The following is a 23,757-nucleotide window of genomic DNA, read 5'->3' as shown; positions in this document are numbered from 1 at the left end:
AACTGTTTTTATAATAAATTATGAAGGCAGGATTTATTTCTGCATTGAAAAACTTTTCCAGTCGTTTATTTTTCTCATGAACTTCTATTATTCACATACAACTGATCTCACTTGAAAAAAGAAAATACCACTATAAAACAAAAACAACAAAGTTACAAATTCTGCAGACCAATCAAAGCATTCCGCAACCAGGAGATTCGAGATCGTCTGATCAGATGCGTCCTGTATGTTCCTGCAATCACAAAGTTGTACAGTCAGATTTTTCAGATTTGCACTACCCCAAATTAATCCCTGTTTTGTCACCGACTATCATCAGTTGTTTTACCATGGATGCAAAACAAAAGAGCTCACGTTACTTGATGAGTCTTTAGGGTGCGCCTGCTGTCTTCTGAATCTGCTCCTTCAGTATCAAGATACTCTGTCTCTGTTCTGGTGGCAGCATGGCGATCTGTTCTGGGGTCAACTGCAGGACTTGCATAATCAAGGCAGCCTAGAAATGTGAAAACACAACATACAGATTAGTATCTACAAGACAGAAGCAGTTACATTTCGAAATATACAAACTGAAGTGTGATAACCCAGTCAACATTTAAATAAAAATGTCAAAAAGTAACTGGTATTTCTGGTAAATCTGGTCACTAAAACAAAGAATGCAGATCTGAAATGTCTTTTAACAATGTGTTTGGTTACAATAACTTTATAAACTTTTTATGAATGTAATGCAAGGATTAATAGCTGTCATTGGTAGTTCTGGGGTGTTTACACTTCCAGTTTGGTTCTGACAAAGAAGGAAAATGATAGATTTGCAGGGCAGCCAACTCTCACGCATTCAGCGTGAGACTTACGCAAATTGACAGTTTTGAGTCACGCCACACATCCATTTTCTCACGCAGTCTAAATCACCTGTAATAATAAGATATTACCAAAACGGATTTGGTAGAGGCTCCAACTGCTGTGGGAATTCTTTATAGAGATAGAGATACGTTCATATTCTGGTCACAATGACTTAAGCCACTTTAAGTTGAATACACCAAATGTTGTCTAATGGACTAAGTGCACTCATCGTTGCATGTATATGATTTTATTTCCACCACCTTCCGAGTCCGAACTCAAAAAAGAGCTCAAAAAAGGCATTTTACCTCCTCTTTGCTCCATGTTTATCCTGTGCTCATTTTGTTTTGGATCACTTCACAAATCATGTTGCATAGTGCCACATCTTGCCATTACTTCCCGTTTTTAGTTCGTTTAGAAGCATTTGGTCTGTGTTGCGTTCATATTTTATTGGAACCGCACCAGATTTCCAGATTTTTAGCAGTCTCGGTCTGCTTGTTTGGTGCGCACCAATGAACCGCACTAACAGAACAATCATACCAGAGATCATTTTAATCGAAACCAAACATCACAAGTGTGAACACACCCTTAGTTTCAGTGAAAACCTAAGGATGACCCTGTCATCCAAAAGTGTGTAGGGGAAAAAAAAAAAAAGACACTTACTTTCTCGTGGTCTTGTGATGATACATCAGAAGCGGGACCCTGTTAAAAGACATAAGTGAGATTAAAACATGCAGACATTTTAATTAAATAATGCAAGGTAAATAGTGTGTACTCTGACATAGGGCTGCTCAAACAGAAAATCGAGAGTTAAAATTAATTAATTCTGTTTTTACTGAAAGATATGAAAAATATGCATATTTTTGGGGTAAATTTTTAGTTCATTGTATATTTTCTGTAAAACTGCTTTAGAACATTATTTGTGTAAAAATGCCTATACAAATCAATCTAAACTAAATAGAAGATGTTCTCTAATAGTCTAATATTGAACTGAAAATGTATAACTTACAGTTTGCTTTCAGAAACAAAATTTCCTGATAATTTGCTCACCCCCATGTCATCCTTTCTTTCTTAAGTTGCAAAGAAATTAGGTTTTTTGAGTAAAACATTCCAGGATTTTTCTCTATATAGCGGACTTTGAACGGTTTGAAGATTTCAATGCAGTTTCAATGCAGCTTCAAAGGGCTTTACACAATCTCAGCCGAAGAATAAGGGTCTTAGCGTAATGATCGGCCATAAAAAAAAAGAAAAAAAAAATGAAAATGTATTTACTTTTTAACCACACTAGCTTGCACTAGGAAAAAACTCTCACTAGTTTTTCACTAGCTCTGTGATGTGCGTCCCCAACTTCACACATTGCGTAATCACATTGGATAAGTCACACACTGTTAGTTCTTTGTTTGTGTACTTTGGTTCAAAAAGGTAAGTTAGGTATGTTTTAGCTTTTTTGTAAAGGGTATTTACAACGTCACACAAGACCTTTTCAAAATGATTATGCAATGTGTGAGGTCAGGCAGTTGCAAGTAAAGTTAAAAAGTATATACATTTTTATTGTTTTAGGGGAAAAAAAACAAAAACACGATTGTTTCACTAGACAAAACCCTTATTCCTTGGCTAGGATTGTGTAGAGCGATTTGAAGCTGTGTTGAAACTGCAATTTGGACCTTCAATCTGTTGGCTACCATTGAAGTCCACTATATGAAGAAAAATCCTGGAATGTTTTCCACAAAAACCTTCATTTCTTTTCGACTGAAAAAAGAAAGACGTGAACATCTTGGATGACATGGGGGTGAGTAAATTATCATGAAATTTTTATTCTGAAAGTGAACTTCTTTAATACATGGTCAACATTTCCAGATAATTTAAAACAAAATGTATTGTAGGCAAAACAAAAAAGAAAATAATTAAAAATCTACAAACCTTAAATATCACATTTAGTATTTTTCAAACAGTTTCTGTTAACTTGAGAAAGAAGGTCCCTTCACAAAGGGATGATCAAACTTGGGGGTCCTAGGCATTAAATCACTTGACAAGCCCTGCTAAAAGAAAAAAGGCAAACAACAGGCGTCTGGAAATCTTACTGGTCTCACTGCTGGAGGTGCACTTTGTCCCATGCCGTGGGGGGGAGGACCCTGCATTCCAGCAGCCACAGGAACCCTCTGGCTGGATATCGGACCCCGAGCATCAACCGCTCTTGGATCACGGCCTTGAGGAATTGAGAAAAATGTTTTCAATCTTTTCCATAAGAGAATTCTTCAAACAGAAAGTGGTAAAACCAGTAATGGACACTTTTCACATTTTCGGGTTTCTCAGAAACGCAAGTCATAGTCATCATATTTGCCATATTTGATAGAAAATGAAAATATACGAATAACAGCTTCGTGGGATTTGCGATGGTAATGGCCGGTAAAACGTGTCACAAATATGTGAAAGCCAAGTTAACATTTAATGTGAAACCACATCTTTAAATACCTCTCGCCTCCATGGGTGGACCACGCTGCTCCATCATAGGACCTCTAGGTTCTCCCATCATGGGTCCTCCTCTCATGTCATGAGGGCCACGCATGTCTGGGGGTGCCATGTGCATGGGCGGCCCCTGATGCTGTGGAGGGCCTCCAATGTAACCGTGCCTGTAAGTGAACAACCAAAAAAAAAAAAAAATAAATAAAAAAAAAAAAAATCAATAAGATTCTAAAAGCAGTAAACAAATGATTGTGATAAAAATGCTATAAAACCCTGATGTACAATAAGTGGGCTCAGTAAGATTTTTTTTTCCCTTTTCAGAGGAAATTAACACTTTCATTGAGCAAGGATGTATTAAATTAATCAAAACTGACAGTTAAGACTTAAAAATAAGACAAAATATTTAAGCAGCACAATAAATAATAAATGTTTCTCAAGCACTAAATGATATCAGAATAATTTATTGTGGTTTTTATGTGACAAAACTTCAGTAATGACTGCTGAAAATTCTGCATTTCCATCACATTAATACATTATATTAAAAATACCTATTATTTTTATAATAGAGCTATCCACCTTTTTCTTTAACACAGAAGTAAGCCTAGAGGTGAGACTTCTGGCCACTATACATGCAGTAAACTGTAAAACAGTTTGCACTACAAACCAGTGTTTCATAATTAAGATAATACAATAAAATAATATGGTAAAACACACTAACTTGCAATATCAAGCAGCAAAATGAGCTGTTTTGTACAGCTAAAAATAGCTGGATGTGGATGAAACCGAAAGCAAGACCCATAAAATTTTACAAATAACTGTCAGAAAAAGGTGGATGTATAATTATTTATAATAGATCAATTATTTTAAATTGTAATATAACAATATTACAGTTCTACTATATATTTAAGGAAGTCATGGTGACACCTTAAAAAAATATATTTTTTAAACGACTATTTAAAAACCATTTTTTAAATAATCTTTTCAACTATTCATCTTTTAAAGATTCTTCAAACATTTATTTTATTGTATTTTTATTTGACTAGTATTTCATATGTCAGGCTTGACAGGGTTAATCACAATTGCATAAAGGAAATGATTTATTAATATGACCTTCCTAAAAATACTAATGAGATTAATGGGAATATTCAAAGATCAGCTGAGGTCATCTAAATGTCATCGCAACAAGATTTTTAGTATACATTACCCTGGCTCCACCATTTCTCCAGTGACATTAACCAACGATCCACCTCGTGGGTCATTCGGACCATCGCCAAGAAGGCCTCTGGGTGGGATCCCCGGAGGGCCTTGAGGGGCCCCTCGCATTGGTGCACGCGGGTCTACTATTGGCACTGCGAAAAAGCAAGAACATTTACATGAAATCTGAAAAAGGTGCCTGCTTTGTCACTTTTGACAAGAACTGGCTATAGAATCAAAATGACGAAAGAAACTAGTGTCAAAGTGCATTACACAGATATTTCAAAACTTGGACCTGTCCTTTTTATGCAATCAAAGAACATGAATAATGAGGTTGTATTGTCAAGCGCATGTTTGGCAGGTATGACACCGTTATGATACACCAAAAAACAATTCCTGAAGTGTCAAGGAAATTGGAGTGTAGGAAACAAAAAGGTTCCACTAGACGAACAAAAGGATATTGTTTCACCCGTCACAGTGGCATTGATAACAAAGTGAAACTCATCAATACTCGGAGCTCTATTCTGCTGCTTTGGCACATTCCATTAGGCAACAAGACTTCTTTGTTTAAGTTTTGGAAATGTTACAATAAAAGGTTAAACTGTTTACAAGGTGTTGTTCTGATTCCTCAAGTATTTGTTTTAGAGACACAATACAACAAAACACACCTACATTTCAACACTGTTCATGCCCATTTTTTTAATGAGCCATTAGTGCTGTCAACTGTGCCTTTTACGACGTTCCTGGGGTCATTTGTTTGAACAGTTTCACTTTTTCTCTTTAGGCGTCTACGTGGTATTTTGCACACTCTGTCTGACGCAATTCAAAGTTCCATTTTGTTCACTGCAAACTGCGTACTGCTGTCAAACGGTTCAAGTGTGATGTTTAGGGGTATGCACAGATAAGAAGTCCATGTCTAAGACAATGAACAGGTGAGACTCTTGACAGGCCTGTTCTGAGCAGGCCAGAGTTGTACCCATTATACCTTGAGGCCGCTCGATAGCAGCCTGCCCGGCTGCTCCCACAGGAGAGTCCTGAAGGGTTCCTGGGTCAGCATTAAATGAAAAGAACAGGAGAGAGAACTGAGACAGCGCATGGTAGCACTTAATGATATTAGGCTGGGATGCTTGTACTGATGTTAATGGACATGGGTTAGAGTAGTGATCAATATAGGTTTTTGATTGGCTAATGCAGATAGAAATATCTAGGAATCAAGGTTTAATAATATAATGCATGTCATTATATAAATGTACCGGTAACACTTTACAATATGGCGTCATTTGTTAATGATAGTTAATGTATTACCTAACATGAATGAACAATACATTTATTACACTACTTATGAATCGTTGTCAATGTTAGTTAATAAAAATTCATTGTTTGTTCATGTTAGTTCACACATTAATGTTAACAAACAACTTGTGATTTTCATAATGCATTAGTAAATGCTATAATTATTATTAAGATTAATAAATGCAGTAGAAGTATTGATTTTTGAGTTCATTCTTAGTTCATGTTAACTAATGTTAAGTAATGAACCTTACTGTAAAGTGTTACCATTGTACCAATGTATAAAACTGTATATAAAAGCATACAGTTTGGGGTCAGTAAGATTTTTAAACGTTTTTGAAAGTCTCTTATGCTCACCAAAGCTCATATGTGACCCTGGACCACAAAACCACAAAACAATTTTTAAGTAGCACAGGTAAATTTGTAGCAACAGCCAAAAATCTAAATGATATTTTTTTCTTTTATGCCGAAAATCAGTAGGATATGAAGTAAAGATATTTTGTAAATTTCCTACTGTAAATATATCCAAACTTAATTTTTTTATTAGTAATATGTATTGTTAAGAACTTCATTTGGACCACCTTAAAGGCGATTTTCTCTGTTGTGATTTTTTTGCACCCTCAGATTCCATATTTTCAAATAGTTGTATCTCAGGCAGCCAAATATTGTCCTATCCTAACATAAGCCATACATCAATGGAAAGCTTATTTATTCAGCTTTCAGATGAAATTTACAACTCGAGGAGATGTGAATGAAAATGAAATCACTACATATAAGCCAATGTTAGTGCAGCAGAATCGTTGGCCAATACTGCTCACTTGTGGACAGGTTTAGTAATGGTGTTACGGAAGTAGAAAGAAATCATGCAGTTAAATGGTAATAATGTTAAGGAAGTAGGAAGTATCATATAATGATATGTTTTTTTCACAATGACTGGTAATATCCTAAATTATATAAAACAACAATAGCTATGTTTCCATCACCCTGTTTTAATGCACATTTTGAAGTACTACATCAGAAACGAATGATGGAAAGGCCAAATTTCGAAAGAAAATTAAAAAAAAAAGTTATTAATGCTCGCTCGAGGTGGTTTTTGACTTGTGCAGAGATGGGTTAATGCAAATAATGGGAGATGAAAACACATTTACCAAATAAATTCCTCCATGCATATCAAAAAAAGTCATGTGACTTTGCACTATGGGACAGCATAACCTGACTAACCAGCGGATCAATCTTGCCAAAGCATCTGAAATGTTTTTATGGTCATCATAAATGCCCGACAAGAGTCTGTGTTGTCTATTTCTGTATAGTATTTCTGTATAATTTCCTCCCAGAACTGTTTTATCTACTTGCGTTCCCAAATGGCAAGCATCAACGAAAGCAATTACAGCGCAAATAATTTATTATATGTGGAAATTATTATATTCCGTGGCTTCTCCCATTTTTCTTAGTAATATTTAGTGCCAGTTTATCAAGAAGTGTTGATTTTGTTCTCTTTGACTCGTTGGACGGAAACAGTGCTTATTCGAAAGTTAAATTCGCAACTTCAGATGGAAACCCGGCTAATGATACTACTTGTAAATTCTGAGCAAATGCTTAAACAAAAACAAAAAACAAAACAATACTTGCAATGGGAAACAAATGCATATGATAAAACATAAGCAACAGTCAAAGTATTATTAAGTGTCTAACCATGCATAAAGAATTATGAATGCCTATAATCAATACCTGGTCCTCTATCCATAGGCACAGGGCCTCCTGGAGGTATCCCTATCTGAGGCTGCATGCCACCTGTAGAGGGCGAGACGGCAGGTAAACCGCTATGGCTATGCACACAGATACACAAGCACCAAAGTAATCTTAAAACAACTGAGCTTACCAGCTGGTCCCATAGGTCCCTGTCCTGGCATTGGTCCGGTTACTCCACCCCCCATCTGTGGAGGCTGCATCATCGGAGGGGCTCCGTTCACATGCATACCTGGCTGTGAGTCACAAGAGCGACAGAAGATTACTCATTAGCACCGTGAATGAGGAGAACAGCTCGACTGTCCGTGAACCCAACTGAGACTTATGCAAATATTAAATGAGGAAATATTTTTTTACATTACAACAGATTCATTTTACATTACAACAGATGCTAATAACTATCGGGTCACTATGAAAAAAACAGAATAAAAAAAACTTAAAATCTGAAATGCTTTCTTCAGTCTTTACAACAAAATAACAGCCAGACTTTCTCACAAAAAGTGTAACTGAACAGAAAACAAAGGTATTAATATGTAAAGCAATAGAAGTTTTAGAAGCAAAACTCCAAGTGTTTTTAACTCTTATGATATATACACTACCAGTCAAAATTTTTTGAACAGTACAATTTTTAATGTTTTTAAAGAAGTCTCTTCTGCCCACCAAGCCTGCATTTATTTGATCCACAGTAGAGCAAATTAGTAGAGAGGGTGCTCGCTGCAGAGCCATATGGGAGGAGCTGGAGCTCCAGCTCCCCCTTGCTGGAGGTAATGGGTGGAGATAGACACCTAACCCTACCCCTTACCCTATCCCTAACCTTAACTCCACCCATTTGTTCACTCAGAGGTGGAGCTGGAAATCAAGAGAGGTGGAGCTGGAGGCCATTTGGCTCTGCAGTGAGCAGTACTTGGATTAGTAAGATTTTGACTATTTTTACTAATTATTAATAATTTTAATATTTTTTTAAAAGTAAAAATACTTGTGATTTCAAAGCTGAATTTTTAACATCATTACTCCAGTCACATGATCCTTCAGAAATCATTCTAATATTCTAATTTGCTTTTTTATTATTATTATTATTATTGCTATTATTTAAAGAAAAAAAGCTGTGTAGATTTTTTTTCAGGTTTCTTTGATGAATAGAAAGTTAATAAGAACAGCATTAATCGGAAATGGACATCTTTAGTAACTTTATAAATGTCTTTATCATGTATTTTGTCCAATTCAAAGCATCCTTGCTAAATAAAACTATTAATTTTTATAACATATTTTCCAAAAATGAATGGTATAGGGTATAGTGTTACAAAAGCTTTATATTTCAGATAAATGCTTATCTTTGGATCTTTCTATTTATCAAAGAATCCTGAAAAAAAATTCTCGAAAGGCAAATCAGCATATTACAATTATTTCTGAAGGATCATGTGACATTGAAACTGAAGTAGTGATGCTGAAAATTTAGCTTTGATCACAGGAATAAATTACATTTTAAAATATATTCAAATAGAAAGCAATTATTTTAAATAGTAAACATATTTGAAACATTTTTGCAGGCTTGGTGAGCAGAAGAGAATTCTTTTTAAAAAACTTAAATTTTATGGCTCAAAAAAAGTTTGACTGGTAGTGTATACATGCCTGTACATTTTGAAAAATTAAGCAAAATCGGTGAAAGATTGTGAACGTAAAAGCACAGAAAGCACAGATTCAAACGGTTGAGGTCAGTTTTAAAGAAACTAATACTTTCATTTAGCAATGACACATTAAATTAATCAAAATTGACAGTATGAAAAAATATTTGTTACAAAAGATTTCTATTTCACATGTGACATAAATGCTGTTCTTTTGAACTTTCTATTCATTAAAGAAACACGAAAATAAAAATCTGTCATGGTTTCCACAAAAATAAGCAGCACAACTGTTTTCAACATTGATAACGATAAGAAATATTCCTTTTGCAGCAAATCAGCATATTAGAATGATTTCTGTATGATCATGTAAGACTGAAGACTGGAGTCTTAATTAATGAATAATGAAATAAATAAATTACATTTTAAATATAAAGAGCTTTTACATTTTTTTGTATTACTGTTTTACAGTATTTTTGATCAAATAGAAAGAGAGAAAGAGACTTCTTTCAAACAAAATTAAAAACAAGCATTACTACAAGAGTACAAGTACTACTATTTAATGCATCTCATGATACAAGTGTTCAGAAAATGATAAAAGCTTTAATACTGACCATTGGCTGAGGCTGAGAGACGGGCACATTGGGCTGAGGGAGAGGCTGGTTAGGTACCGGTACAGGTCCAGGCTGAGGACTTGGGTTTATGGGCGGAACCACAGCTGGACGGTGGAGCATTTTCTGTCAGAATTAAGAGATGATTTTTTACTGGATCTTTACATGCCACATATTAAACAGCTGATTAAAACCATAGTAACAATCCTTGTTTTTTACAGGAATGCTTATTTAAGGAGGTTAATAAGATGTTCTTAGTCATTTCCATGCATGTAAGACACTTTCCATTGTAATACAGAGTGCGTTCCTTCAGATGCACTTCATGATCTTACCAGAGCGATTTCAGGGTCCACAATCCTCATGACCACCTGAGCCTGCAGCAGGGCATAAGCAAGCTGAGGGTTCTGCAGGAGCATGTTCCTGGCCTCCTGGGGACTGTTCTGCACACATAACTGTACAAGCAAGAAAAAGATGATACATCTAACCACTATTGGGGGTAATGCATTTCAAGTAATGGAAGTTATGTAATCCGATTACTTTAAGCAACTAGTAAAGTAAGGCATTACTTAAATTTACAAGAAAATATCTGAGTTAATTTTCCCATTCATACTCATTTTACTTGCTCAAAAATCTGATTCAGTATTCCTCAGAATGAACAAATTTAGAATATGACGCAAACCTGCAATAATGAAATATGTTACATATGTATTTAATCCCATTTTATCAACTAATGTCTTTGCTGCTGACCTTCGATGATCTAATTCAACCATACTAACAAGCAAAAATTACTTTAGATTAATATAACACCTATGTCTCTTTTTTAATATTGCTGAAGAGTGTTAGTGCTCCAATTTTTGCGTTACTTTCCATAAAAACGCAATTACTTACTTTTTAGAGGGCAACGCAAAATTTAAATGCATTACTTTTAAAAGTAACTTTCCCCAACATTGCATCTAACGATCACATTTATAAGGCTTAAAATAACATTTTTTAAATCCATTTTTTGGAACAATAAAACTACTAGCAATTAAAGGAATAATTCACCCAAAAATAGAAAATCTGCCATTATTTGCTCACCCTCTGTATTATTTTCATTTACCTACTTTCATGTTTCATAAAGTTCATAAAAACATAAAATTATTCCATATGAATCAAGCCATTTAATCCTAGTCTTTTGCAGTGAAACAACTGCATTTTTTGGTGAAATATAATTTATAATTATAATTAATAATATATGCTTTAAGGTTTTATTCACATATGTGACCTTGGACAACAAAACCAGTCATAAGGATCCATTTTTAAATCATCTGGAAGCTGAATAAATAAACTTTACATTATTATGTGGTTTGTTATGATAGGACAATATTTGGGCGAGATACAACTATTTGAAAATCAGGAATGAGAGTGCAAAAAAAAAAAAAAAAACTAAATCCAAATATTGAGAAAATAGCCTTTAAAGTTGTCCAAATGAAGTTCTTAGCAATGCATATTACTAATCAAAAATACATTTTGATATATTTACTGTAGGAAATGTACAAAATATCTTCATGGAACATGATCTTTACTTAATATCCTAATGATTTTTGGCATAAAAGAAAAATCAATAATTTAGCTATTGCTACAAATATTCCTGTGCTACTTACGACTGGTTTTGTGGTCCAGGGTCACATATAACCATTAATCTACACAGATACAAAAAGTTTCTTGTGTTTGTGTTTCAAAGATGAACAAAAGAAACAACATAAGCATGTGCAATTGACAGAAAGAGTTAACTAATCCTTCAAGTAACTTACTTTCTCCATGTATTTTGGACCTCTTTGATCTAAAACTTCAGTCTTAAATTTACCAAGTCATTTTCCCATTCTCACCTTCATCTGTTTCATTAGCTCAAACATCTGCTCAGGAGGCAGGCTGGCTACTGCCCTGCTGATGGACTCTGGAGCTTCTTCTGGAGTGCAGCCGTCTCCATAAGGGGACTCAATAATTGGAGCACCAGTGCCTAGACCTACGGAAACAAGAATGAGGGTCAAGCAAAACAGCCATTTCTAGTACGCAAGATTTAGAAACCTTTTAGATATAAAATGACAGTTAAAAAAAGGCAAACTTACTTTTAAGCTCCTCTTTATTTTTCTCACTAGCAGCGTTGTCAACGCGAAGGGCTCTGCCGCTGAACTCTCGGCCATTCAGGTTGCGCATGGCACTGAGTGCCGTCTCCTGATCCTGGTACTCACAAAAGCCATATCCCTTTGGCTTACCTGTTTCTCTGTCATACACCAACCTGAAAAAAGTGGAGTTTTTCTTTTGATCAACACCAGGTTTTTATTAAGTGACCACAGCATGTTTCAAGCATTATTGTGCTTACCTAAAACTGACAACAAGTCCAACCTCTGAGAAGATGTCTTTCAGCTGCTCCTCTGTGGCCTCATATGGGATGTTTCCCACTGTTACCAAAATATAAACAATAAGGGAAATACTTTTTTAAAACAAGTTTACTATTGCAGCATATTGAAGCTAATCCCGTTCTGTTTCATTGGTGATATGCTATTTTTACCACTGCATCAATCAATCTACATCTACAGTAGTTTTTACACCATATTGCTGTTTATGCGTGAGCATATATGCAAAATTTGCAAATAATGAGAATTCTAATAATAATTTAGATCACTACCAACTACAGACTGTAAAATATAGTGTTACACAATCTTATTCCAGAGTTTTAGATGTCATTAACTGTAGGTGAGGGATGCTTAGCTTAGCAGCTAATGAAACTAATGACTAGTAGATGCAAGAAACAAACTAACCCAGTCTCCTCATACATACCGAAAACCGAGCGTAACGAGCGGTCCACAGCAGGGTCTCTGGCAGCTGCGGCTGCCGCAGCAATTGCTGAACTCGCCATGTATTCAATGATGAAGTTATGGGTAACACGATAAAAGACCAGCACAAACCGATAAGAAGCCAGAGACCACGTAGTAAAAAAATATAGATGGCGCCACACGACCGGCACGTTAATATTTCAAAATAAGAGTCCGAAGAAGCAAAAGCGTACCTCGCTGTCAAGAGATATGTGACCCTGGACCACAAAAACAGTCATAAGGGTCATATATACATAAAATGAAAGCTGAATAAATAAGCTTTTACGGATGTATGGTTTGTTATGATAGGACAATATTTGGCCGAGATGAAACCATTTGAAAATCAGGAATCTGATGGTGCAAAAACCATCTAAATATTGAGAAAATCGCCTAAAAGTTGTCTAAATGAAGTTCTTAGCGATGCATATTACTAATCAAAAATTAAGTTGTGATATATTTACGGTAGGAAATTTACAAAATATCTCCATGGAACATGATTTTACTTAATATCCTAATGATTTCTAGCATTAAAAAAAATCGATCATTTTGACCCATACAATGTATTTTTGCCTATTGCTTCAAATATACCCATTCTAGCCTACTTAAGACTGTTTTATGGTCCAGGGTTACATATATTATTACTATTTAACGCACAGCAGGATTGTATAGCATCATAAACAACAAACAAAAAAAAGAAGAAATATGCATCATAAACAAAACTTAACATGAATTCAATAATCTATACTTATCAGAATTATATGTGAAGACAAGTAATTTTTTTTTCTTAAATGCTCTATTTAATACATTTTGGTATCAGTGCATTAAACTAACTTAAGATTTTATGGTAACATGTTAATGCAATGTTTAATTTTTAATGGATAAAATCTAAATATATGGCTAACAGAGCAATTTCCAAAGGTTCTCTGGATGCAGAATTACTGTAAATAATTGTTTCATAGCTTATACCAAGAATTTTTTTAAGAAATACAACAAGAGAAAATATCTGAAGAGTGAGAATCACTACAAAGTGTGGCAGTACAAATGTTTTATATCCACTGACAATTGTTTTAACAGCAAATTAAAAAATAGTTTGACCCAGTTCACATACTCCTGTTTCTTAATACTGTTGTCACTTGAATGATTCACAGCTGTGTTTTTTGTTTGGTGATAGTTGTTCACGGGTTTCTTGTTTGTCCTAAATAGTTAAACTATCGGCTGTTCTTCAGAAAAATCCTTCAGGTCCTACAAATTCTTAGTTTTTTCTGCATTTTTGTGTATTTGAACCCTTTCCAACCATGACTGTATGGTTTTGAGATCCATCTTTTCATACTAAGAGCAACTGAGGGACTCATATGCAACTATTACAGAAGATACAAATGAAGAGTCAGAAGGTTCACTGATGCTCTTTTTTTGTGGTCCAGGGTCACATATATTATTACTATTTAATGCACAACAGGATTGTATAGCATCATAAACAACAAACAAAAGAAAAGGAACCAAAATATGCACAAATATGCATCATGAACAAAAATGAACTTTAACATTAAATTAACATTAATTCAATAATCTTTATTGTCAGAATAATGTGAAGTCAAGTACATGCATTTTTTCTTAAATGCAGTAAACTAACTTAAGATTTTATGGTAACATGTTACAACAAGAGAAAATATCTGAAGAGTGAGAATCACTACACAGTGTGGCAGTACAAATGTTTTATATCCACTGACAATTGTTTTGACAGCAAATTAAAAAATGTTCACAGTGAGAGCTCAGTAGTGCATGTAGGGGGCCCGACCTAAACATCAACCCAAATATCTCAGAGAATTTTTTCTCAACCCTGTCGCCTTTAGCTTACTCACTAGGGGGTTGTAAGGCACAATTTTTCTTTTCTTTTCCTTTTATTTTCTCTTCTATTGTCTGTAAAGCTTCTTTAGGACAGTATGTATAAAGCTCTATACAAGTAAACATTCAATTGAAATAATAATTAATTGAAAATTAAAATGTACATTAAAGCTCAGGATTTTTCACCATGCAGATTATCACATGACCCTGAACCACAAAACCATAAGAAATTTATACATCATCTGCAAGCTGAATAATGCATCCCATTGATGTATGGTTTGTTAGGATAGAACAATATTTGGCCGAAATACAGCTATTTGAAAATCTGGCATCTGGTGCAAAAAAATCTAAATATTGAGAAAATCGCCTTTAAAATTGTCCAAATGAAGTTCTATGCACATTACTAATTAGAAATTGGTAGAAGATTTACAAAATATCCTTGTGGAACATGATCTCTACTTAATATCCTAATGATTTTTGGCATAAAAGAAAAATCAATAATTTTGAACCAAACAATGTATTGTTGGCTATTGCTACAAATATATATATGCTACAAATAGGGTCTTCTTTCGTTGTACAGTATACAAAAAACACACAAAATTTGAATTCAAAGATATTGTTCGAATCTATATGACTTCAGAATCAGAAGACTTGGAATATGATGCATGAGTCAAACTCTTTTTTTTATAACACTTTCATGGTACTTTTGCAGCCTTTTTGCAGTCTGACAGCCTTTGGTCCCTATTTGCTTTCACTGTATTGAAATAGCAGCATGAGCCTTTCTCAAAAAATTCTGTATTTTGTTTCACAAACGTAATGTGGAAAATGAGTTTGGAAGAACATTTCCGTTTATTATTGTTTGGGTGAACATCTCCTTGCAAACATCTAGAGAGCTTTGGCATCACTGGTTGAGAGGTACTGCAATAGTCTTTTTGGTGTTTTACAAATTGACGTTTAAAAAAAATCTGACACCGATTAAGAACTTTCTGTTAATACAGTATTATTTGTGAAATTTAATAAAAGAAACTCATTATATACATTTAGTGAGACCACAGGAGGATTTTGACTTGCTTTTGCAATCCGCTGTAAACTGATTTTAGCATTTGAGTGTGAACCTTAAAACTGTCAGTCAGTTCTTGGTTTGGTGAGTTCACATTTCTAGTTAATCAGCAGATCCATGTTATATATGTTATACAGGTATAATCATCAAGAGCATGTTAATTGTTGTTTTGTTTGTTATTTACTAGCACTGTAAATCATGTAATATGTTCCTTCAGAACCTTGGACAGCTCCGATCCTGATATTAAAACAAGAAATGTCAAATACATGATAAGCTATATTTAACAGTTTTCAGTGAATCTGTTTAGTGAGGACAGTCTCATCTCATTTCTTGTTTATAAACCACAAATGAAAAGCAGAAATTTGTTTATTGTTCAGCAATTATTTTACTCGTCATTACAGAGAGTAGAAATTTGATACTACACACAAATTTATCACAACATAGCAGTAATGCTTACAAATGTGGATTAAAGCAACCTCTTTCCAGAAGTTATATATATAAAATTATTTCAAATAGTGTTCTAGCCTATTTTTTGGCATAAATAATGTCTGGAATAAAACCCTTAAAACTTTTTTGTTAGTTGCCATTTGATTTACATGGAAATTGGCATGGTACAGTTGAGGTTAAAAGTTTACATACACCTTGCAGAATCTGCAAAATGTGAATTATTTTACCAAAATAAGAGGAATCATACAAAATGCATGCTATTTTTTTTATTTAGCACTGACCTGAATAAGATATTTCACATAAAAGACATAGTCCACAGGAGAAAATAATATCTGAATTTATAAAAATTACCCAGTTCAAAAGTTTACATACACCTGATTCTTAATACTGTTATTACTTGAATGTTCCACAGCTGTCTTTTTTGTTTAGTGATAGTTGTTCAGGGGTCCCTTGTTTGTCCTGAATAGTTAAACTGCCCACTGTTCTTCAAAAAAATCCTTCAGGTCCTACAGATTCTTTGCTTTTTCAGCATTTGATCTACCTTTCCAACAATGACTGTTTGGTTTTGAGATCCATCATTTTACACTAAGATCAACTGAGGGACTCATATGCAACTATTACAGAAGGTTCAAATGAAGATTCAGAAGATTCACTGATGCTCCAGAAGTAAAAATGATGCATTAAGATCCAGGGGTGTAAACTTTTGAAGAGCCTAAAAATCATATTTTTTGCATATACTACTGCCCTTCAGAAGCTATACAGAAAATACTTACATATTTCCCAGAAGACAAAATAATATAAATCTACCCTGATCTTCAAATTCAAAAAGTTTTCACCCCTGGCTCTAAATGCATTTTGTTTAGGTTAGCTTTAAGAAAAGAAGATGACTATTTTTTTAAATGAAATTTTATTAAAGTTAGTTTTTTTAAAGAGTTAAATCAATTCTAAAATTGTACATGGGTTAAAATCAGATTGAGTCAGATGGTTCTCCCAGTTTTCAACCAGATGGTGCATCTTACCCCTAGTTGACTCGGGTCAACTTACCCCTAACCTGAGGCAAATTGAGCCACAGGAACACTTTTTTTATAAGAAGCCATAATTTATAACTCTTTGTCATAGATACATTATGATAATTCAACATGATAGGAAATATCCAAAAATAAATTTAATTATACTTCTGCCTCATTTTCCCTTATCTTGAGGACTACATAAGTAAAAAATGGCTCATCTTATTCCACTCTCCCATATTAATAAATCAAAATGACATATTAGTAGTAAAAAGAAAAAGTTTTGTCACTGCTCTGTTGAAAATTCACATAATGGTTTTGTTTGTTGGATATATTGTTATATATATTGTTGGAAATATTGTTGGATACTATTTAATTTAAATGTTAAGGTATAGATAGCCTTATTACCAGGGCACGTGCCCCAGTAAAAATATGCTGGGCCCCAGTAAAATCTCAAATTTGAGTTATAATTTACGTTGATAATCCCAAAATAAAGACATTAAACTACATGCAACAACTTAATTAACGAGTAATGGGCACCTGTGCCCCAGTAGAGCTTTAGGTCTAGCAACCCCCCTGCTTATTACCATTCTACCATTCTCTACAATATGACCTATAAGTATAGAACTGTGCAATGATGAAGTCTTCTAAAGTCTACTTTAATTGCTGACTAAATTTGTAGGAACAGCAGTCGAGCAGAAATGTGTGATGCTGGGTCCGCATTACAGTTAACAGCAGGGGTCGCACAAACACTATATTTGACTTCACGCTAGCACGCCGCTAGTATGCAACTTGTCACCGTCATTAACCAAATGATTTTATTTACAGTTTAGCTAATCACGTTGCAATTTGCCTCATTTTTTTTAACCAAATGATACAAATATGATTTATTTAGGTTAAAGCACTCCGAATTCAGTCAGCCTTTTTTATATATCTGCATAAGATTAGCGTCATAAACACAGAGTGCGTACATTGTTGATTGAAACCAGTTCACCAGGAAACACTACGATCCTTTAGGTGCCACGACGTCGCTGCGAGCACCAAATGTGTACAACAGCAGCCACGAAAAACGCTTGGTTCCACTGGGGCTCGAACCCAGGACCTTCTGCGTGTAAAGCAGACGTGATAACCACTACACTATGGAACCGCTTACTTCACCCAGCGGCTGCGACCGAGACAAAACACACCAACCGCCGATCTCAGCCGGTCTCATTATAGCCTGACTAATGGATTAAACCACCACCTCCAATTTAACAAAGCATACTAGTCTTTGTTTGGACGTGTTGTTGAGATTGGCTCAGTTTGCTTATCATTTGACACTTGTTCACTTGCTATCGTTGGTTACTTGCTTGTGCATCTCAGTTCAGACATTCAGCGGGGTCACAACGCCAAGCGTTCACAATGTGGGAACCAAAATCATCCTGACCAAAGTAAAAGACAACTTTGAACTGAATTGTAAATGTTTCTTCTATTAATAATATTTTAATTGTAACGTAGGCCTATAAAACGATCAATCCATCAATTTATATGACCATAAAACAGATTTAAAGGCCATTGTGTGAAATTAAATAAAACACTAGACACTTTGTTAGGCCTGTGGTTGCTGATCTATCTATCTATCTATGTATCTATCTATCTATCTGAATTAATCAGCAGCCTAAGTGAAAATATCAGTTGACATCAAACTGTTCAGATATTTTCAGATGAATGTTTCAATGACATTGTGGGGTTAATATGCAAACAGCTCAATATATTCTCTTCATTACATTGCTTCGGGCAAAATGGGTGCATAAAGCTTGATGCACTTTTTAATTAAAATCACATCACTGTTTCTCATTTTACCATAAGCATTATTCTTGTGAAAGCCCAGACTTCTGTTATTCTGGCGCCTCTATGTCAAACAGTTTATGTTTGAAGAGTTTCCCAAGGGATGTAACTACTTTTGTCCAGGTTATTGTAAAATATATATATATAATTATTGTACAATATATATATTGTACATAAAATATTAAGGCATTAGTGTTTAGTAAACCAAAACGAAAAAAAAAAACACAAAAAAAACAAAACGGTAAGGAACTGCAAAAGACCGCCACTCAGTTACGGCAATTTCTTTAATTTACACCCCTACTGCTTGAATTCTTTAACGCCTCTGAGTTTCTGAAAGATAAGCAATTACGCTGCTACCACAGGCCTGTGTGATGTGCAAAGTTTTCTCCCTGGTTTACTCTCCTTAAGACCCTGCTCTCAGATGTTATAGCACAGCCAAGAGCAGTCTCAAATACACACACAGAAAAAAAATTACAATTAGTCACTAATTGCTTTTTTCCCCCTGGAATTTAAGTCTTTGCCATTGTTAGTTATAAATAAGTATTGCAGTTTATCAATACAAAAACCTCTTCAACATTTCTTTACAAACAAGATTACTTACAAATTGTAATCTGTTACTGATTCCAAATTACATGAAAAAAATAGTTAGTAACGTAATCCATTACATTACATATTTTAGGTAAAATAATCAGACTACTTTTTAGATTACTTTTGGCCTAACTTGCTTATCACATTGATTTAAATAGGATAACTTTGTACCGTATTGATATAAAAATACAAAGAATAAGAAAATTCATTGTTATTAACAACGTGAAGTGCATTAAACATTACCTATAGTATGTCAAGGTTTCCCAAACTGGTCTTTATGTGTTTAATGAAAAGATAATAATTAATGAAATCATAAAAAATGTTAAATTAAAATAAATCATTTCAAAATCAATCAAAATAAAAAACCTTATTTTAAAAAGTTTTATTTTAATTGTATTATTATTATTATTATTATTATTATTATTATTTTATTTTTTATTTTTTATTTACCTGCATGTCATGTGACCATAGAGCAACCAATAAACATGCAAATGTGATAGTTAAGTTTTCAAATATTTATTTTAAAATCTCAGGGGTACTTCAAGTAAATATATTATGTGTGCATTGAATTTGTGCATTGTAATGTTGACAAAAGCCTTCCAAAGAAATACATGGTTAAATAACCTATACAGACTGATAATTCAAATAAAAATCAATGTGTTCATCAGTAGTTGATGCAATGTCGAAACACTTCAAATCAGTGGTCAAATGCTGTTGCCACCTGACTAATGACTGGTCTTTGTGTGAATGTCCACAAAATTTGAAGACTTTCTGAATGTATAAGCAGTAGGCTATTTTAGATAGGAAATTAAAAAAAATGATAAAGAGGAATTAAGGAGAATCAATAAATTATGAATAATTTATTGCTATTGTGTAAATCATATGTAACCATGTAATCTATAAAAAGTAACTGTAGTCTGATTACGAGTATTTTAACATGTAATTTAATCTAATTACAATTTTTAGAGTCTGATTATGTAATACAGATGTATTCAGATGTACTCAGTTACTACTCATCTTTGTAAACCCCATCTTGTTAACCCTATCTCTTGCTGCAGATGTAAGACGTATATCCAAATAATTAGAAATTACATTGTAAATAAGAGAAATAAACCTACAATTACAAGATGAACACATAATGTATATAAAACATTGCAACAATGTACCACAATAACATTAAATTTCACCTCATATCTGTTTTATCCAGCTCAGTTGGAGGGCCCTAGCAGTCTGGGGCCCTGGCCCAGTCCATATTCTATTCTACATATTCTTTTTCTGTTGAAAAAAAAAAAAAAAAAACACAGTGCAGTTTCTTACATGGGTATTTCACGTTCAAAGTTGTACGGAAAACAAAAACGAACAAAGGGACCACGCAAGCCTTTTAATCAGAAAAATATTTTAATGAAAGAAATAATGATTGCATGTTAAAATAGTATAAATTAATAACCTGTCTAACCTTATAGCGTCTGTTTACCTGTCTGCACGAACACTTACCATAGATAGGAGTTCGGAGGAAGCCAGGGGAGCGTAGCTCGTAACCAGTGCGCCCGGCTACGGAGCCTGGTCACCTGTGGGAACGCAGCCGGCTTTAGGACCCAGCGTGCGCGATTTTCCTCTCCAGCTGCTGCGGCGATGAGGGAAGATCGCGGGGAGAAACCCAAAATTCACAGTGTTAAATCCTCCACTGAATCATACTATCGGACGGTAACGAAAACAACAGGCACAGGCACTTCCCCCTGCGTTTGGATGAATACGTCAAGTTCAGAGGCGTAGGAAAACAGTTTGGGGCCGTTAAGGTAAGGCGGCGCGATTCCATGCGATTAATAACAAAGGCGCTATACTGGCGAGCGAGGGGGCATTAAAGGGGGCATTGCACAACGCAATGGAGGGCGACAGTCAACTCTCTAAACTTTGCACTTGTACATGAGTGCATCAAAGTCCTAACATCCTGTCACGACGAGATCTAACTATCCGAAACGGTTGGATGGATTAATACAGTGCAAAGACAACATGCGGCAACATTTGAAAATATATGGATAATGTTGTGTCCTAAACTGACCGCACGCGATCGCACGAGCCAATGTCATTATGTGCGTTAAGGCCTACGAAAGTGATGCATCGCGCAAATGCGCGTTAATTCACGCTGGAATAAGTTTGGATCTCTTTTGCATCCTCTCAACCTGCCCACTTCATGTGCTCTCTTCTCCCACCCTTGCGACATTACCTCAGTCATGCAGTCGAGCATGTACCGGTCAGACACCCCAGTTTGCACTGTTGCACGGCCTTTCTGTTGTCATTTCCCGTGCCAATTCTTTTTAATTGTGTTTTGAAACTAAGTTGTAAATGTTGCCCAAGCGATGACTCTCATTTGCAGTCAGGCCTGTTTAAAGCAGCTAATGGTGGCTGGAAATTGGCACTGATCAAGTAAAACTTTTCAGTGTCTCTTAATAGGCCTTTCCTTACTGTTAATGTATCAGCTTTCATAGATAGATAGATGGGTGCATGTGTGGCACGTTTCGTCTTGTTTACAATATTTTAGCTTTTAATAATGCAATTAGTCCTCGTTGCAGTGAGTGCGCCTGTCTGATATAATTGTCTTACTCATATGTTGCAGTCACAATTAATACCCTGTATTTTTACAGCAACATCAGTGTTAGAGCCTCAAGAAAACGTGATGCTCTCAGCGCAGTCTATGGGGTCAGTTCGCATCGGAGCAGTTATGACAAAAATAGGTCATCGGCTCAAAATGTTAAAATTCACATCTGTTTACGTGGATGTGTTTCAGGAGGAGCACTACGGGAAATTTGTGTGATATTAGCCTACATTTTTGTCCGATGATGATGCAGAGTCATCTCAGCATTTTTCTCTCGGAATAAAAGCCTGTTTATTCTTATGCTAATCATCAAACGCACGAGCGTCACCTAATTGAACAGAACTTTACAGGATTATAGGCTGTATTACATACGCAGTCATTCAATCATAATGTCATGGTCTGGCGAATCTCCGGTGCCGAATGCATTCAAATGGCAGCTTGAGGTAACTTTGCGAGTCAATGTGTAATCTTGTGCTGCTCAGTAAGGCTTCGTCTGAAGACGGGGACAGGGAAAATGATTTGGTCTTGAGATATTCATTACAATACATTGGTTTCTGAACATTATGTCTGCTTTAGAAACAGAAAAGATCAGGCTTCGACAGAAAAAAGTTGGACTGCAAGTGATGCATATTGTAAGTCAGTTTCATCATCTGACTGACTGTGGTGCTCTGAAAGATCCTTCAGCCTATTGGAAACGTTATTGTTTTGGTTGGTGGAATATGAATTCAAATTGTGGAATATTGTCTGGTGTTACAGATTCATGGTGTTGGTGCAAATATTTGTAAAGATATTGTGTATTGTAAATAAGCCATTGTGTGAATAATGTTTAATAAAGCAGAAAAGGACCGTTGGGATGTAATAAAGAGTGTTTGGCTGACAGGTTGAATCACACTGTGTAGCTTACAATGCACAGTGTCTGAGGCTGAAAAGTAGGGGTTGCTTGTTAAATCCAAGATCAAAGAAGCCAGCAAATGGCTACTGGACAGCTGATGGACCTGATTTAGCTATCATCATGCCCATTGTCTTGTCTTGATACAAGGAAGATAACCCCAGATTGCTGCTGAAAAAACTGACTGATTATTTTGAGATAAGCACGACTGCAGAAAAAACAACAACATTCTTTTAAATTGACCTAATTTTGAAATATGACAAGAACTGACTTTATAGATCCACAGAGGAATGATGTTTGTATTATTTAGTTATCTTCATGTACATAGAGCCTGTGATTTTACTTAAAATGAAAACTGATATTATCAGTTTGCTTGTTTTCACTATTCTTAAAGCATGGGTTTTAAAAGATTAGCATAATAATTAGAAATGTGTTCTATTTGAATGTCAAAAACAGATTGAAAGCCAGGCCATTTTAATGAGCTGGACGAAAACTAATATGTGACCCTGAACCACAAAACCAGTCTTAAGTAGTATGGGTATGTTTGTAGCAATATCAACAATACATTGTATTTTGAGTTAAAATTATTGATTTTCTTTAATGTCAAAAAATATTTGGATATTAAGTAAAGATCATGAATGTTTCTGAACATTATGTCTGCTTTAGAAACAGAAAAGATCAGGCTCTGACAGAAAAAAGTTTGATGCATATTGTAAGTCAGTTTCATCATCTGACTGACTGTGGTGCTCTGAAAGATCCTTCAGCCTATTGGAAACGTTATTGTTAAGTAAAGATCATGTTCCATAAAGATATTTTGTAAATTTCCTACCGTAAATATATCAAAACTTAATTTTTGATTCGAAATATGCATTTTCTCAATATTTTGATTCTAGAT

At 34.8% G+C, this 23,757-nt stretch overlaps 1 protein-coding gene and 1 non-coding gene across 4 annotated transcripts; both read right to left on the bottom strand.

Annotated features, from left to right (window-relative positions):
• Positions 1 to 32: 32 nt before the first annotated feature.
• On the bottom strand, positions 33 to 12,709 carry cstf2 (cleavage stimulation factor, 3' pre-RNA, subunit 2). 3 transcript variants are annotated; one of them, XM_073820578.1, is made up of 15 exons: positions 12,575 to 12,709; positions 12,117 to 12,195; positions 11,863 to 12,032; positions 11,623 to 11,759; positions 10,087 to 10,206; positions 9,758 to 9,880; positions 7,658 to 7,760; positions 7,507 to 7,569; positions 5,474 to 5,533; positions 4,499 to 4,643; positions 3,304 to 3,461; positions 2,913 to 3,037; positions 1,495 to 1,533; positions 352 to 490; positions 33 to 232 (listed from the first exon to the last, which is right to left on the bottom strand). In XM_073820578.1, the coding sequence occupies exons 1-14, from the start codon at positions 12,651 to 12,653 to the stop codon at positions 368 to 370; spliced, it is 1,524 nt and encodes a 507-aa protein (XP_073676679.1). In that variant the 5' UTR covers positions 12,654 to 12,709; the 3' UTR covers positions 33 to 232; positions 352 to 367. The 3 variants fall into 3 exon arrangements, with proteins under 3 accessions (XP_073676679.1, XP_073676680.1, XP_073676681.1); XM_073820579.1 differs by having other exon boundaries at positions 357 to 490; XM_073820580.1 differs by lacking the exon at positions 5,474 to 5,533.
• Positions 12,710 to 18,039: 5,330 nt separating this feature from the next.
• On the bottom strand, positions 18,040 to 18,112 carry trnav-uac (transfer RNA valine (anticodon UAC)). Its single transcript has one exon. It is a non-coding gene; the product is annotated as a tRNA-Val (tRNA).
• Between the last annotated feature and the right edge of the window lie 5,645 nt (positions 18,113 to 23,757).

Source organism: Garra rufa, chromosome 16 (genome assembly GCF_049309525.1).
Source record: "Garra rufa chromosome 16, GarRuf1.0, whole genome shotgun sequence".
NCBI lineage: Eukaryota > Metazoa > Chordata > Actinopteri > Cypriniformes > Cyprinidae > Garra > Garra rufa.
This window is presented reverse-complemented; position numbering and strand designations above follow the sequence as displayed.

Coding starts and splice junctions, on each gene's coding strand:
- cstf2 (XM_073820578.1), bottom strand. CDS start 12,653: ATGGCGAGTTCAGCAATTGCTGCGGCAGCCGCAGCTGCCAGAGACCCT. Junction 9,881..10,086: donor TGGACCCTGAAATCGCTCTG/GTAAGATCATGA, acceptor TAATTCTGACAG/AAAATGCTCCACCGTCCAGC. Junction 3,462..4,498: donor GGAGAAATGGTGGAGCCAGG/GTAATGTATACT, acceptor GTTCACTTACAG/GCACGGTTACATTGGAGGCC.